This window comes from Rhipicephalus sanguineus, chromosome 1 (genome assembly GCF_013339695.2).
Source record: "Rhipicephalus sanguineus isolate Rsan-2018 chromosome 1, BIME_Rsan_1.4, whole genome shotgun sequence".
Classification (NCBI taxonomy): Eukaryota; Metazoa; Arthropoda; class Arachnida; order Ixodida; family Ixodidae; genus Rhipicephalus; species Rhipicephalus sanguineus.
The window spans coordinates 213539161-213557194 of record NC_051176.1 but is presented as its reverse complement, the minus strand read 5'-3'; the positions used below and the strand labels follow the sequence as shown (position 1 = coordinate 213557194).

The following is an 18034-nucleotide window of genomic DNA, read 5'->3' as shown; positions in this document are numbered from 1 at the left end:
TCGCGTTAATATAGCAACAGGACTATATTCAATCTTTGAACTGTGGCCTGCTTGATGATCGTGTGAATGGCTCAGCGAGGAAATGTAAGCCTCTGGCATCTGCAGCAGCAAAGTAAATGAAGCATTTATCACACAGCAACTGGCAACAGACTTCTTAGGCTGATTGAGCAAAACAAATAATCAACCCACTACGTTTATTTTCATACAAAGGCTGCAATTTTTCAGCTCCACAATTAAGTGAAAAATGGTAGGACACTATATATAATAAATTGTTTTGAAACATGGAAGACGAACTAGAAACCTAGAAATCCACAGCATGTCACTGCAACATATGTCGAGAGCTGCAGAGAAGCACTATGAAAATGAAGTCTGTTTAATGTACACATATGTACAATCTTGTAAAGACTAGACCTATAAGCTCGGTCATTGGAAGATTCCTATAAGCAGTAACATCATTAAACAAGAGAACAGCACCTGTTTACACCATTGCTAGTACAGCAGTATCGATGCTTACGTTAGTACAACTGCAATTACAAATACAATGCTCTGCTACCCCATAGAATGGGTTTCCCTGCAAAGGGTACACTTTAAAGCATGTTTACATACACCAATAAAATGAGTTAAGTTATCTTTTCCAAATACATAGAATAACAGCACATGGAAAAGGACTAAAAAGGTGAAGGATGAACAGGGAACTGTTTGTCAGTCAGCTCTTTAGTCCTATCCAGTGTGCTGTTATTCTATTTAGCTTCAACATGTACCGAATGGCCCAAGAAAGCACTCTTTTGCTGCACGTTTTTTTTTCATGCATGACATTGCAATCTAGTAAAACGTCAAAGTCATCCTGGCGTTTCTGGTATCTAGGACAACTAAAACAAATAAAGAAAAAAACAATGGTGGAAAAAAAAAAGGGAGGGGGGGGGGTCATTGATCTACTAAACTGTGTAAGTATCCGTTTACAAATAGCTTTCCTAGCTGTATACAAAATTAAAATTTCTGCTTCATTTGCGTCATAGAGCACAACACACCAAAAAATACGAAATTGCACCAAGCACTCTATTATATCGCAGGTCTCTTATCAAAGCGTAACAACATAATTTTCAAAACAGATTCTGCCTCCAGGTGACAAAGCCAAATAGCTAGAGCAAGGCCATTTAATCCATGACCATCAGAAAAAACGCATACAATAAACACCTTGCAGCAACCAGTTTGCACATTGGAAACAGTTGATAACAACAGTCATATGAAGACCCCCATCAATATCCAACCTTCTGCGAAGCTAAAAATGTGAGGTGAAAGCAGGAAACCAATTTTTTAGGTACAAATTAAGTTCACTATAATGTGGAATTAGTGTGCAGAATTTCACGGACATAGTGTTTCTTGTTTCTGAGAAAAGATACATTTAATTTCACACCCCAGCCTAAAATGTGGTTCTCAAATACAAAAAAAATGCAAGAAAGGTTGCAGGGAAAAATTACATCGCGTAAAGGCCAAGATCATTCTTATTAAACATGCAAAAGTTCCCAATAATACATGAAACAGTTGTTGAGATATAAAGCTGAAACCAGACGACCCATTTGTCCTACTATACCTTTTAAAGGGCCAGTAAACAGGCTTAAACTTTTTTTTAACACCTCCAAAACAAGCTCACTAATTCGTGCAGAAAGCCATGACGATCGCACTTTCAAATACCACAGCGCGGCGCAGACGCTCGATTTCGAAAAACAATTCCCACGCTCCTCTTGTGCGCCTAACCAATCCTTTTTGCCCGCACAGTGACGTAATCTTGCCCATGGGCAACATTACATAGCACTGACTTCATTGATTGGTCCTTTGCACTGCGACGACGCCTTGGCCCTGCGGTGATGCAGTTTTGACTGCACAGTCCGCATTTTAATTTTCCTGTGCTGCCCGCTGCCGTTTTGGTAGAGCTGAGACAACCGGGACAAGTGGTATCACCAGAACGAAAAGCCTCAGAGATCAAGAGGCATCTTGCGACTTTACTGCTTGGGGAAGTGCGCATGCAGCGTAGCATCTGTGTGTACCCCGCCAGAGCCTCGCACCCCTCTTCCTCACCATGCCGCTTTGACAAGAGCAACACGTAGAGGAAGCCTTGCTCGGTTGTTGGCTGCGTGCCAAGTAATCGCTGACGTCGTGCTTTGTTGCTGAAGTGGGCGTAGTCATGACAAAGGACTATGCCTACCCCTCTTCGCTGTTGAGAAGGCTGGGAAGGCCCAGCGAGAAACCGAAACCAGCCAAAGCGGGTTGCTCTATACACTGTAACTTCCTTATTACAGCACTTATTCGCAAAATTCTTGCAGCAGCACATTCACATCGTACAAGTGCGCAGTTATCTCTCCATCACAAATTTTGGACCGCGAGGTTGTTTACTGGCCCTTTAAGACAAAGTGCTTATATTACCTGTTTACTAGATGAATAATAGCCCTGTGACTTTTACGATGTATACCATACAATTATAACAAATGTAGCTGAAATGTAGTTCAACTTTTTTTTTTTTTTTGCCCTTATTGTAAGGTGAGGAAAACATGTCATATTAAAGGAGTACTGCACAAAGCTTTGAAGGCAAGCTAACCTGTGTGATAGATTTGTAAAGACACACACGCATCATCTGCAAAATATCAACAGCTAATATAGCCTAGAACATATTTAAAATCAATTTTAAAGTGCGTGTCGAGCAACAAGTTGGCTCCATTGTAAACAACTATCAACAACCGACATCACGAGTTTGTGCTGGCTGCCATGCTCCTCGCGAATGCTCTTTCCTAGCATACGTTTTCAATGGAGAGAGGTAGCACCTTCTTTATAGACCAGCCCAAGAGTACAAATGCTGACGTCGTTGCCTTGCAGTGCATTTTTAGGGAGTAACGCATACTTACAACCACCCAGAAGAAATTAAGGTGGTACCCAGGAAGCCTTCGTTGAAAAAAGGTGTCAATGCAGTGCTCAGTTTTGTGCGCTCATGTAGCCAGTTGTGTTTAAATAAAAACCCCGCTTGGTCCTACCGTTCTCTGAAACCAAAACTGCGACTGGGCACTATAAAACCATCTCCAAATAACTAACTGTCGCACGCTTGAGCAAACGAGAATTCCAGCCCTGATTAATAGGTTGTTAAACTACTTACTGCAACAAAACAAGGTGCAAATTTTTTGTGTCGGTACTCCTTTTAAAAACTGCATTCATGGGAACCTCCATACCTCTGTCGGGTGATCGTTTCGACCTTGGAGGATTAAAAGCTGCTTTGAAATAACAAAGTTAAAGCATATTTTCTATTCACACATCTTCCAGAGGCTTCATTTTATTTGCAATAGGCTTAATAACATTGCCCAGAGCATGCCTTGCAAATGACTTAAAATGAAATCACTTGGAAAGCTCAACAGACAAGAACATGCACTTCACTAGTTATTATGCAAATAATTTATTCAAATCATGTTTTATTGGCAAAGCTATAATTTCTGATTGAAAAGAAAGTGCCTGCCATTTTTCACTGTTGTACTGAGCAAGTTAGGTCACTTGAAGTTTCTAAATAACCTAAAAGTTTAAAACATAAACTTTACAAAAATGCCAAGTTCAAAGACACCAATGAAGAAATATAAGTCATAGTTCAGCAAGTTTAACATAGTGTCACATTTTCTCTTGTGTCTTAATTTGTTCAATTTTAAATATCCATCATTTCTCACTAAGCTCGCCTAACCACATACAACACCAACAGAGTTCCAAAATTACGTCCGCAATTTAAGAAACACTTTCCCAATGTGCAAATGGTCACTGTGAAGCTAACCTCCTCAGGAGATTTAATGAATTCGTTTGTGAGACATTCTCAAGCCCCAGTACTTCAAAAGTACTCGCTTTTTGCTCTATTAAGAACAGAAGGAAATGTAGCAAAACATTTACAATTAACAATTTGACAAAGAGGCATCCAACTTATGCCACACTATTATCTTTCATGTAAAAAAAAAAGCACACACACACACAATTCAGCCCCCAACTTTAAGCTTGCTACACAGCTCAGTAGCTCAAGATAAGCAGCTTTAGCTGAGTATTGGTTACAGTCCACTCTTCTCAATTTTGACCAACAGGGCACTGCAGAGAACTGCGTTGTTTTTCTATTTTTCATGAGAGCATATCTCAGAGACAATAGCACCGCACTGCCAGATTGGCCAACAAAAATTACAAAGAAGCCAGGGGTGCACCATCACTCTTCTCTCAAAGCAAGAGCAGTGTTCTACCTTCCACTGTTCTGGCAAGAGCATTGTGCACACACGCTAGCATTCCCACAGTATGGCTGTGTGCAATTTGTTAGTACACACCGCCCCAACATGAGCTGACTGTAAATACTGCTCAGCTAAAACTCTAAAAAAAAAAACACATGTATAATACACACTGCAATGTACAAAGCCTGTACCACTTGTTAAAAAAATTATGTTGTAGGCCACCTGAAATAAGCGAGGTATAAAAGGCAACATATAAAAGCCAACAAAGAGAGTACGAAAAAACAAAAACAAAAAAACAGATAAGATTAGTTCTCATGTAACCCAAGCACCGTTTCATTCAAATAGATGTTTTGTTGTCACATTGACGATCGTTTTCTTTTTACACCGCATCATATGTAACTAACACCACACAACGCTCTCCAAGGAATTGTTCAAAGGATTGACACATTAGACCTTCTGATTGTTGTATAAGTTGGATCAAAGAAGCTAGTGTCATCAACATTATCAGTATAGAGGAAAAAAAATGCTTATATAGCAAATAAAAAGAATTGCTAATCTGGCTGATCCAGTGGTTCTTATGAATTATCGTGCAAGAATAAGGCAGAATAAACACGTTCGTTCAAGAAATCTGTAAACAACTAAATACGATGAGCTGGTGACAGGTTGAGAAACCAAAAAAGTCTGCTTCACAGCCTTCAGAGTAAAAGCCCACTATTCAAGTTCTACCACAAAAAGCATGTGGCAACTTGTGCATGTTAAAATATAACCACATACTTAGTACTTATAAAGCACACAGTAAACACCCAATCACAGACTGAAGTGAGCTCGAGGCACAACTGTGAGGCCCGTAGTACAGATGCTGCACATGGGATCGAAACGGGTAACTTTGCATAAGCATCAAGCTTCTAATGATAATGACGTAAACATCCACTCATGCAAAACTTGAGCTTCTGCACTCTAGGCCTGTTTCAGTTCACATTCAACAATTCCAGGGTAGAAGAACCTTTCTGCCATCATTATCTGCTCCCTGTAAAGTGGACAGCACTGATCTTGAGGCCTGTGCCCTCGTCATCTATATCAGCTCCCTGAGAAGAAAATCCCTCCCCACTCAGGTAGGCCATACTTCCATCTTCCTGTTGTTGTACTGTCAAATAGAACTGGTCTTGTTCTGCCGGTGTTGCTAGAAGTGATGATCCACTGTCGTCTCCTGCTGCAGATGAGGGAACCTGGACCCATTGCACATGCACATTGAATTAGGAGTGAGCCAGAACACACTCTAGCCCTAAACATTAACCCTTTCAGACACCACACATGAAGAACTGTCTGAAAATGTGTCAAATTTACACAACGTTATCTCAAGGCACTCAATATTATATTGCTACAAAAATAATGTCGTAATACATTGATTTATACATTTTACAGTAATTAATGTTAATGTTTTTCTAATTACATATGTATTTATCCATAACTTGTTCATGTTCCGTTTTTGCATAAGTAGAATCAAATTTCACATTAGTACAAATATAGTGCAAATTCCTTTTTGGTTATGTTAATTTCGAGCTAAGAAAAATGATACTTTTGACATGGCTCACAGAAAGCGGCACGTTGAACGGCTCGTCGAACATCGTAGCGCCTTCAGCAAAGTGATTACATGAAACAGTACACTGCAAAATGTAGTCAAATGAAGACACATTTATGAAGCAGGATGTTCAATTCATCCAAACCTCAACGGATATTTTTCTTTCTTAGCCACTACTCGACACAAATAGCAAAATTAGGTGGTGTACACAATTGCGTACAAAGTGTCTCAAAGGGTTAAAGGTCACTACACATGTAACAAAGGTAAATACAGAGAGACAGGATGAAACTCCAAAGAGCTTTTACCACAAGCAGAGTTGAAAATACTGTTGTAGAATGGGTACCAGGGTAAACTAAAAGAAAAAGCAGAAAAAAAAGACACATCTGAACTTCATGTGCCTTGTTTGTTTACACATATAATCTTGTAAATATAGACGGCACAAGGAAGCGCATGAGATGAAAAAGGAGAAGAGGTCATCAAGGTGCACCTAGGTATGAAAGGGGTCCTGAGCCACACCTTGGGCTTGGTGGAAAAACACATTCTACGAACAGCAAACAATGCTGTGAACATCTCGGCTAAATTTTGTAGTCATGTGTGGCACGCAGAGTATCCAAGCGGAGTGTGAACGTGCCACTTTCTCAAGTGCCCTCTCTTCATCCAGAGGCCCCATGCTCGCCGACACTTCGGTGGGGGCGGGGCACCAGCTGTATGCTGTCAAACAACAGACTGCTGCTAATGGCTGATAGCTCAAAGAAATCAGGAGCGGCATTTGCATTATGTGCTTCTTGCCATGGTGTGTCGCCACATGCTGGCATAGAAACACTAGCACGCACTGAAATCACAATGGGAGAGAGCACGATGTCCGTGAGGCTGATGAGGGGACTGTCCAAGAAGGCCTGGGTGTGGCACCCAAGGAGTACACAGTGGTCTCTGGCTCAATGTACACAGGATGGTGAGCACCCACGAAGGTAGTGCATAAAGCTTGTAGACTCCCCCGTTGTAATTCTGAGATGGACACAAACGTCTGGTTTACTTCTTTACTTATACATCCTTCTCCTACTGCCCGCTGTACATGCATTCAAGGGGTCCTGAACCGCTGTTCCAAGTAATCATCAAATGACCTCAGTATCCTACTGGAGTTTATTGTCTCATGAATCGATTGCCGCAAAAATTTCTCGAATCCATCAGGCACAAGTAGAGTTGCAGGGATCTCACATTCCATTTTACAATTTGTGTATCCCTATTGAGAATAAATTGGTGCTGTGTGAACTAAAAGGAAGCATTGCCTTAGGTTACAGCGCCCTTTCCAGGCCCCTGGAAAGGTGGGAGGGGGTGATGATGATGATTGCGAACGGGCGGTGAGAAGAAGGAGCAGAGAAGAGAAGGAAGAAGGGTAGGGCACAAGCAGTAGAATAAAAGATGGAGTGCTTGGTCTAGGGCTCGGGTCTTTATTACACAACATTCTTTCTGGTGCCGAAATCCCCCGGTCATCGCCCTTCGAAGACTTCTAGCTTTGATGGCATCAGTGGAGTGGCTGCGCAAGAACTGTGGCGTCGTCAGGGCGAGCGTCATGCGAATACTTACACTCCTGACTGATGAACTGCAGGCCTCTGTTCCCGATGTTGCTCAAGTGGACTCTCACGTTGCTTAGCTGATTCAAAAGAACGCCGAGCTCATCAACCTCAACAAGGAAATCTTCAACGCTACTGATGATGACACTTACGAGGAAGAACTCGAGGCTGCAGAAGAATACGACCGAAAGGTATCTTACGCCGTGTCCTGAGTGCAGTTCTTTCTTCGAGAGCATGCCAACAACGTGACATCAACGAGTACTTCAAGGTCAGAGGCTACTTTACCAAACGACGATGACGGTGGTGCCAGCACCTCAGCACACAACGAGGTCAGTGGCTCTTCACCTCGAGTAGCAGAGACAACTGCCAGTCAAGGAACCGTGCCGCATCATCGCACAGTGGTCCTGCCGAAACTACAGATCCCTACGTTTTCCGGTGCGCTTCGCGACTGGCAGTCCTTCTGGGACCACTTCAGTGCCACGGTACATCTGAATGAAGACTTCTGCAGATTGAGAAGTTTAAGCACCTGCTCTCATATATGACTGGTGCAGCCAAGAGAGCCTAACTGAAGGTATTCGACTGACCGAAAATAATTACAGCATCGCGATGAAGACTTTGACGGAGCGGTTTGGTCGACGCGACTTGCTCATCAACGAGCACTTTGACCACATCCTCGCCTTGGCACCAGTCAATTCTTCGGCAGAGATTTGAAAAACTTCGACTGCTCTACGACAAAGTGCAGTTTCGGGTCTCCACATTCACTGGTTTGGGTGTCTCACCTGACCAGTATAACGTTGTCCTCAACCACGTCCTAATGAAATGCCTGCCTAACGACCTCGCGATGCTTTATCGCCAGAAGCCGAAGGAGGCGCCGCAGGATACGTCTGGTATCGTGACCCCTGAAGAGAGCTCGACAGGCTGCAGAAATGCTACGTTTTCTGTGCGTCCGGGTTGAGATAAGAGAGGGAGGCAGGCCAGAGCGAACAGTGTCAGCTTCCCCGCGTTTGATACCTGAAGAGGACGTCCAACCTCTGCCAGCACCAGTGGGACATCTGCCAACGGCGTCCGCATTTGCTGCCGAGACTGTAGCAGTTACGGAAGAAGCGTGCCCCCTTATGCAACAGTTCTCACCACACCATCGCGGAATGCAACGTCCAGCTCTCGGCAGATGAAAAAAGGGCTCGCTTGTGCAGTGCTCGATGCTGCTACCGTTGCGGCAGGAGCAACCACGTGGCTCATTTTTGCCGACGTGCGCACAGCATCATGTGTAGCAAGTGCCATTGTCGACATTTGACCATCCTCTGTGAGTTGTTCCAGCCAGCTGCACCAACCCGCACAAACGCGACAACAGTTGATCAGGACGAGCCACGTGTGACCAGGTGAGGCACGAACACGCCTCCAGTGACATCTGCCCCAAGTGCCCTGAGCGGAATCAACGCAGTCCTTCTCCAGACAGGCAGGGTGTGGATTGAGTGGGGGTCACGAAGGCGTCTCGTGCGCATTCTTATCGACAGCGGCAGCCAGCGCATATTTATTCGAGCGGGTGTCTCAAAGGATCTCAGATGACCGGTTATCGGAAACGAGGAACTTTCTTTGGTTACATTCGGCCACTCGAAGCCCCACAAAGCAATGCGCAGTCGACAGGTAGCTTTGACTCTTTGAGGCCAATGTAAGGACGTAGCGGTAACTGTGGAGGCCCTGGAGGTACCTGAAGTGTGTACGGTTACAAGCCCGTCGATCAACAGTACAGTCTTGGAGCTTCTGTGTGGGAAAAACTATGACGTTGCGAACAACTTTCATTCCGATACATGGCGCCTACAGGAAATCAGCGTGTTACTTGGTTCCTATGCGCACTGGAAGGTAGTAACTGGAAGGATCGATCACTTGACCAGCGATCTGATAGCCATGGAGACAAAGTTCGGATGGACTGTTCAGGAAACTATGGAACTCGCAGAAAGTTCAACACCTACGAGCGCTCTATTCCTGAACTGCAACACGACTTCCCTTACAGACTTCGATCCTTCTACGATGCGCCGTCTCGACGTCATCGGAGTCAAGCCATCCACTGAGGAAAAGGACAACGCTCTGCAAGCACTTGATATATTTGAAGAGAGCACCGTGGATTTATACGGACGCGACCAAGTGCCGCCGAAGACGCAAGTTCCAGGGATACCTTCAGGCAGTGATAGTCTAAGATTAGCAAAGCGTTATTTGCAAGCGCAATGCAACACGTTCAAGGTACAGCCCGAACTCCTGAAGCAGTATGACGCAGCAATCAGAGCGGATTTTAAGGAAGAACAGGCAAAGTGAATTGAAAAACCACAGTCACAAGAGAATGCCTATGATGTGCCTCACCGTGCAGTCATCCGCCAAGATGCTATCACGACAAAGCTTCGTGCTGCGTTTGACGCTTCACTGCGCATGCTGGTTAATCCCTGCCAGAACTATGTCCTAGTCAATGATACAAAGCTCAACGCCAACATTGTGCAGCTGCTACACGCCTACAGATGACAACCAGTCGTCAAATGGAAGTTTGTTGGTGATAAAGCTCCTTGGTGGGGAGACTGGTCAGAGCACATCATCATATCGAAGCATTTGGGCGCACCAGTCTAAAGATGAGGCCCTCGCTACTGTTCTCTGCGAAGTTGAAGCGGTCATTAACAGCGGACCTCTTGTTTATCTTGACTGATTAACTACAACCGCTGACTCGATCGCACTTCTTGTTTGGAAGACGCGCCCGTATGCCAAGTGCAGACCTTCTTCGCCACGCGCGCTATCATGAGTGTCTCACAGCGGAGCTACGGACCTGATGGAAGTGGCCGTACCTGCTCTTACTTCGATCCGCGCACAGTGGGCCTGTTCGTGAACTGCCTTGCCTACGTGCTGGTGATGTGATTGTGTATAACTACAGCGACCGTCACCTGCTACGAAAGCTGAAGAGTCCTGTCAGTGCACTCGGGAAAGGACGGTATTGCGTGAATTCTGGAGGCAAGTCAGCAAGAATCAACTGTCTAGTGACTGCCTTGGTCCCTTGGGAATATGTTGATGATTATTGTGGACAGACGGCGGGAAGAAGGAGCAGAGAAGAGAAGGAAGAAGGGTTGGGCACGAGCAGTAGAATAAGAGATGGAGTGCCTGGTCTAGGGCTCGGGTCTTTATTACGCGACAGGGGGTGCAGGGTAGTGAAGTAGGAAAAAAGCCTGCCATACGAACTTCTTTTGTTTGTTCACAAAGGAGCTGTACTTAATAAGGAAAGGTGATCAGAATTGTTTTCCAGCAGCATATTCTGCTGAATCTTTTGAAGTTCTGCATGATCAAATGGTGGCAGATGACATACGTGCGATCGGGCAGCAGCCAAGCAGCCATCCTGACCACAAGACAAACCACTGCAGCTGATCGCCGCCGCCACCCCTTCAAACGAGGGAAATTAAATCCATCGCCATCTACAATCCTTGTCACAGAATCACACTTGCAATGGACACCAGATGGAACACTGTATCAGGCAAGCACTCCTGTCCTTACTGTGTGACACAAATAGTTGGGCACAATCGGCTGCGTGAGGCAGCAGGTACCATGTTTCAATGAAAAAGTGCCAGTTTTCACTTGAAAGCAAATTTCACTAATGTGCACACAAAACCAGATGAGTTGTCTGCTCTGCAGTCACAGCAGCTGCTGTGTTCCCTGTCACTGCTTTGAAATGTTTCTTGGTAGCGCCACCGTACAGAAGACTCTTCTGCACCGTACAGTTTCACACAGCTATGCAACAGTCAGAATTTTTTCAGCATTTTGGTGAAATAAAAAAAAAAGGCAACATTTACAATGGCACTGCATGCATTTCTTTGTTGGTAGTAGCAGCAAATGCCAGGAGGTGCAAGTTTGTGCCTGGCATTCAGTGCATACTACTATATTTAGTGTGTAGTTATGCCATGGGGCCAATGCCTCCATGCTGCCCTGTAACATTCTGGGCAGCAGCATGCCAAGCTAAATGTGCTGCTTGCTTATGAGAGGCATGTTTAGGCTGTTGGAGAAGCCATTGCTTGGACCCTGTTGGGTTAATAACAAAACAGCACATTTCGGAAACCACATAATGAGTCAGCATAACAGTACACAGAAACCCCTCTATGTACGCAGTTGCCTCTAATTTGGGGAAGTGCCGGAAGTGCAACTTGCACCTTTCAAGGATGGCAATATACTACCAATGTTGATAGTGTGCCGTGTTGCCGCTTTTTTCTTTTATGTGTGGACTGTACGAAATGAAGACTGGTTGATTTTACACTCAAACCTCGATATAATGAACACGGATATAACGAATTATCGGTTATAGCGAAGTAAATGAAAAATAGTCTTGTCATAGCTACAGCGTTTAAAAATATCGCTTATAACGAATTTTCAAATATAACGAAGTTATTTTCGTGGCAGATGTGACTTTGTTATAATGAGGTTTGAGTGTATATCTGTATTGTCCAACTAACTTACAAAAACAGTTTATTCCCCTTAGTGGCTGACGCTTGAGTTCACATTTGGTAGCAGCGGGTACAAAAATTTGACAGCTGTGCTAGGCCTTGCAATACAATGGCTGAACATGATCAATGTTGGTTCAAATAGAAGTCAAGGATGTCAAGGGCTGCTAAGGTTCATGCTGCTGACAATAGAATTTAACTTGCTACCCACCACTTTCCCACACTCTAGCCCTCCACACAGAATGTAAATTCTAGTGACCAGCAACATTTAGTACCAAACACTCTCACGAACAATGAATCCTGATCACTGTCGATTCATTTCAAGAATGCTCAGCATAAGCTACCATTTACATAAGAACACAACTTGGCCAGTAACTATGAATAAACCAAGGAAAGTGCTTTGAGGCAATTAATAAAATTCCATTCTAATTTATCTGTGAAACTGTCAAGCTTGCTGTTTTGAAGAAATGACAGAAGTGTGCAGGGGAACATATTTAGCAAATTTCACTGAGGTCCACTAACCTAAAAAAATCACTGGAGTTGACGCTGACAGAAATCATGTGCTTTCTTCAAAAGCGGCAAAAATATGCTGACAGCTGCAGCAAGGTTTATCGAAGAGTAAATAAGAAATTTCAACGTTTGTATGGTGCTGGAGCTATCTATGTTAATGGGGTGCAGTGGCACTGCCCAGACATAAAAGATCAGCATGACAACATTTAGTGGGAAGGGACATCCTAGCATTACTGTGGCACCATGGCTTTCAGCTAACTCGGTGTGATAATAGAGAAGTTTTTGGAAGTCAACATGTGATAGTGAATAGCAGCTCATACAAGCATTACTCAAAATTTTTTGCTGAAAATAAAATTCACAGGGCAACTTACATTAATTACAAACACATTATTTAAAAGGTGTTAGACTGTTGAGCATTTTCTAACACGTGTCGTAGGTCTCTTTTATTGACTAAAATTAGCATTTTTATAGTGACAAATTGTATAAATTATACCCTTACGTAGTTGCCCGATGTGGGGAAGTGAGGCAGCAGATACACTACTTAACCAATGAAAATAAACGTGTTACACAACTGGCTGTAAATGTGAATTGTGCAGTTTTAAGACCCTGTACTCAAGGCTTCACTATACATACATTCTTACCTGTATAGTGATTGTCTGTGTACCATCACCAGTTGAGTATGTAGTGACACCAGGAGGAAGATTGGCAGATCCTCCTTCCTGCTGTAATGCACTTAGACAGCTATAGATGAGTTGAGCTGCATTCAAATTGCCTGGTAGAATACCTTCCAGCTGCTGCAGGGTGCCTGCAGACCAACAAATGTTAATAGGTGAGGTGCATGCACAAAGCAGACCACATTAGTTATGGGCACGTTGCTCTGAGCCTGGCATGACACAAATCAATTTGAACTTTGAAATTAAAGCATGTCCAAAACTATTCATGCACCAGACTTTCATCATAGCAAGTGTATTGGTTTAGTGTAGTGCTCACTGGTGTGCTAATAAAATAGTAAACTGAAAAGGCAGGTCAAATTGGTTAGTTACAATTGATACCTCAAATGCAAAGGAAAATGCTCTTGATCACACCAGGCTTTAATGTGATCTAAAGTGGTTTAACAAGGCTTGTTGCTGGAGCCAATGTTTCAACAAGGGTACCTGTTGTCACGTTTGCACTACACCCTTATCCCTTTTCAAAATGTTCACTCCAGTGGGGTCTTATCTTCGTGTGATGCTTTGTCTTGTTTGACAATATTGAAGAGCTTTACTGGGTGATTTTTAAAGGGAAATCAATCAATAATTCACTTGCACTAATAATTTGCTTTGTTTATCATTTATTCTTTAGTGCAAACGGTACTTCATGATTGAGTAGTTTACTTTTTTTTACTGCAGGTGATGGTCTGTGGCTGACAGGTGAGCTTTGGGAAATACTACCAGGTGGCCTCCGGATAAAAACTGTGCATGTTCTTCGTGCTACTTTATGGATATATATTTATATAAAAAAAAGAACTCCTGTTGACAAATATCTTGAGAAATGACACTTTTAAAGGCACTTTAATTGCTTTAGCTTCCTATGGCATTGGCCTGCAATAGTGACATTTCAATTCGAGCCTTAAAAACCTGTAATTGAAATGTAAACTAACTATTCTTGCTACTTAATGAATGGCTTGTGATGGCAGCTTGCCCATATATTGTCCAATGAAATACAAGTGAAGAAGTAGTCGCCAGTGTTCAGGCATTCTTTTATAAAAATCAGTTTTTACTAAAAATTAGAGCTGTGCGAATAGCAAAATTTTGGGTGTGAAGCGAATCCGAATACTGAAGTGTGAGTGCGAATCGAATAGAATATTTTTAGAATATTTCTAGAATATTTCTTGAATACTTCAAAGCGAAATTGCAGAAAAAAAAGTTGGAGAGGATTCCTTAGCATATTCTTATGAGATAACAACATGAAAGTGTTTATTTTTGATAGGTTGATGAAGCGCTGGTGGGGTGGTGTTTCATAGTTGTTTTATCAAGAATGAGGCAATGTAGAGGCCGAATTGTATTTATGTACATTATTTGGTGCAACCAAAGTGGTGCCGACAACACTTTACACGTGATAGACAAAGATGACATTTCCTCAGCCTCTCCTCCTCTTTCAACTTCTGTGGAAGCCCTACTAATGTGGTGGACAAGGGTATGCTCCCTTCAAGTCCGGAGTTCCAAATCTGCTTCGTAGACATCGATACATAAGAACATCTGAAATTTTGGATGCTAAAAAGCTTCGGCGACTGACTTTTCGAACTTCCTGCTCAAATTTCAGGTCCACAACAGCATTAATAAAGCCCCCAATCCTGCCACATCTTTCATCTCCATGTTGGAGCCGGCATTTTTTTGAGTTAATACATTTGCGACCGTAGCGAAGCTTGAAAGGCGGCTTTGCAGTAATACGGGGGTGTGATGAGGTGAAGCATATTGAAAATCTAGGGACCACTTCCAATGGGGCGTTGACTGTCTTGACTGTTCGACTGTAACGGAGCTTGAAAGGCAGCTTTGCAGCAATACGAGAGTGCAATGAGGTGAAGCATATTAAAAATCTGAAGGGGTCACTTTCAACCGGACGTTGACTGTATTTGTCTTTGGGAAGTTCGAATAGTTCGAATAGTAAAATTCCAGTGCGAATCGAATCGAATAGCAAACACTATTAGAAAAATATTCGAAATTTCGAATATTCGCATACCCCTACTAAAAACAGTTACCTGGTAGAGCAGAACTTCAGTGATACTTTCCTGTTTGCAATGTTCTCCTGGAATGCAAGCTGTGAAACACCAGTACCATTTACATCCCTAAAATGGTCATGTGTGTTAGTTTCTCATTTGTTATGTTCGCCAACCCAGATGTTACATTTATAACCTGCAACAGCATGTCATCATTATGGCATTATCTTTCAGTGGGGCCTACATTGACTGCCACATGTAATAACTGAAAAAACCTTCTCATATTGCTATGTACAGCAGCAGGTTCGCTTGTTGAGATGGTCCCCAGTTATACTAAGCTCTATATGCTTTATGATGTCAAAAGTGAACAGGAGGTGAACAAAGGCACAAGCAGTCGTGTTAGTTGACTGCACTGACATGTACTGTCATGGTACTCTATATCCTGCAAAATTAGATGGATATGAAATGCTACATATAAATTGAAAATGGGTTCTGAATGCTTTGGAAAAGGATCCTACTACTTGACAGTATTTGACTCAAGCACCAGATACAAATTACAGGCTTCTTGAAGTTTGCCTTATTCACTGTTGCTATATGTCGCTTTAAGAGCAGTATATTGTCCAATCTAATTGACAGCCAACGATAATGAGCTTAACTTAGCAGGGTCTCAATAGTTTGTTATTTCTATACAATGTCAACAAAGTTTTGTGTGAGAGTAGCTTTATGCATTGTCATATAGTATTTGCCTTGAGATCTTGGAGTGGCGCCCTCTCGCGTATGATGTCAGAGAGAGGACTCGGGTGACGCTCTTCGTATGCATGCTCGCTACGTGAAGGCTGCTTGACGCTGCCGGCCAGTCTGTCCTGCTCGAGTTATTGAAACATTATTGGGCAAGTTCATAAAGCAATTTGTACTGAATGTTCAAGCAAAATGGTGAGCCAAATCGAGCGGAGTTGCCGTCAGGAGCACGTTCAGTGTCAATTGTTCCTGGTGTTGTCTGCTAGCCATCGATGTGTACATCTTCATGTATGGCGACAATTTCTTTTCGCGACCGTTCTATGGCTGTGATGCACTCAAAGCGACTTTCCGGCCAATTTTCGATCACTGACTTCAGCGTTCGGGCTTTCGCTTCCGTGTCTGCGTTAAAGTGCAATATACGTATACTGCATGCTGCGCGTTTGGTTGCCAAGCCTGCTCCTTCGGTTCAATTCCTTTGTTCGGAGTTTTAAGCACATGACAAACGATGTGTGATATCATTCAAATAAATTAATTGGTCGTTACAGGCAACAACCTTTGATTAAATCCAAGTTTTCAGCAGCTGCCATGTAAGCCCGCCGTAAATACTTGAAATTTAAGCAAGAAATAAATAAGTTGAGAGCACGTGTCAAAAGGGGATGCACGACGGTGATATGAAATGTTGGTAGGTTGTGCGGAGCTTTTTTTTTTTTGCAGCATATTTTAATCCCTACGTTTACTTTAATAAATCAACATTTGCTGACTCGTTCACGTTTGTTTGAAAGTATCATGAACAGAATTAGTGTAATCATACTAATGTAGATAAATACAAAGCTTTTGCATTGGCTTTCCCCTTAAAATATTCATTCTTGTTACAGCACGGTAAAGAATAGCAATAACTAGCCAAAGGGGCCAGAAGAATGGTGGGAAAGAGCTCTCTTTCTCCTCTTCCTGGACACATTTGCCAATTTTTGCTACTGTTTACCAAGCTGTACTATCGGTGACAAATGAAACAAGAACAGCGGAGTGCGTTCCCCAAGCATTAGGAACTGTATAATGCGCACCGTCCTGTCACCATTGACAAGCACGCACACCCGATTTGGCAGCACTGCACAATCGAAAGCATGAATCTGGCTCACAAGCATCAAACCGCAAGAGCTTATCTATCTCTAATCATAAGGGTGCGAACTGTACCACGCGCACCACTGCTGGAGTTTCATTCGGAGCCGATAGTACGTGTAACAAGTTTTAATGTGCATCCAACTCGCCCAATTTGCGCTAGTTGTCTGCAATAACCGGCTGGTCGATGAAGTTATCAACTTTATTTTGTCAGCAAACGTGTTGTGTACACAGATCCACATTACTACAATTGGGAGTGGAGTGTGAATTTTCATTCAACTCAAGTCTGTTTACATAACGCTAACTTCTGCGAATAAGCTGTAAAATTCATCGCATTTCGCTTCCAAAGCAGCGTAGACTCTCTTTAACTAGCTTGGCACGACGTTCACGCTTTCACGTAAGCTATTTTAACTCCATCCAGCCCAGTGAGCGACGCTACAAACTTGGGGGCATGATCCTGACGGCGATGGCTATACGTATATAGAAGACATGTTAAGGGAGGACGTGGCAATGGAAATGGTAAATTTGGTCAAAATGTTCAATTTCTCAATTTATTTTTTTCTGCAATCATGAGACCATGTTTCATGTCGTGGTGAAATATTAGACCAAAATAAGCAGAACTTGAAAAAAAAAAATGGCATTTTACTAGCGTGCTGTCATCAAAAATTATGAGAAAATTGGGCTTTAGAAAATGTAAATCTGCAGTTTTCCCTTGACACAGTGCCACCATATTGGCGTCATCATAAAGAGGACAGATAGAGCTCAAGATAGCCACATAGCTGCATTTCTCCAATAAAAAATAAAACCAGCTTTTTTCTGAGGTCCATTTTCTTAGCTTTTACCTCCATTTTCTCAGCTTTCATTTTTTGAACAGCTGCTGTCAGTCATCCCTGTGCCATTTCACAACAAATAAAGATACACTCGAACCTCATTATAACAAAGTTGCATCTGCCACAAAAATAACTTCGTTATATCCGAAAATTCGTTATAAACGTTTATTTGTAACACTGTAGCTATGACAAGACTATTATTCATTTACTTCGTTATAACCGATAATTCGTTATATCCGTGTTCGTTATAACGAGGTTTGAGTGTATAACCATTCCGTTTTCTGCACTTAGATCCTGAGACAT

At 42.7% G+C, this 18034-nt stretch overlaps 1 protein-coding gene across 1 annotated transcript in view; it reads right to left on the bottom strand.

The window, feature by feature from the left end:
- Positions 1-360: 360 nt before the first annotated feature.
- The window catches only part of LOC119407127 (zinc finger protein 142), an 88109-nt gene continuing 70435 nt past the window's right edge, over positions 361-18034 (bottom strand). Inside the window, exons 15-16 of the mRNA XM_037673993.2 lie at positions 12994-13157; positions 361-5458 (exon numbers count right to left, since the gene is read on the bottom strand). Coding sequence (XP_037529921.1) covers positions 5249-5458; positions 12994-13157 — 374 coding nt within the window. The 3' untranslated portion in view covers positions 361-5248. The remainder of the gene's footprint in view (positions 5459-12993; positions 13158-18034) is intronic.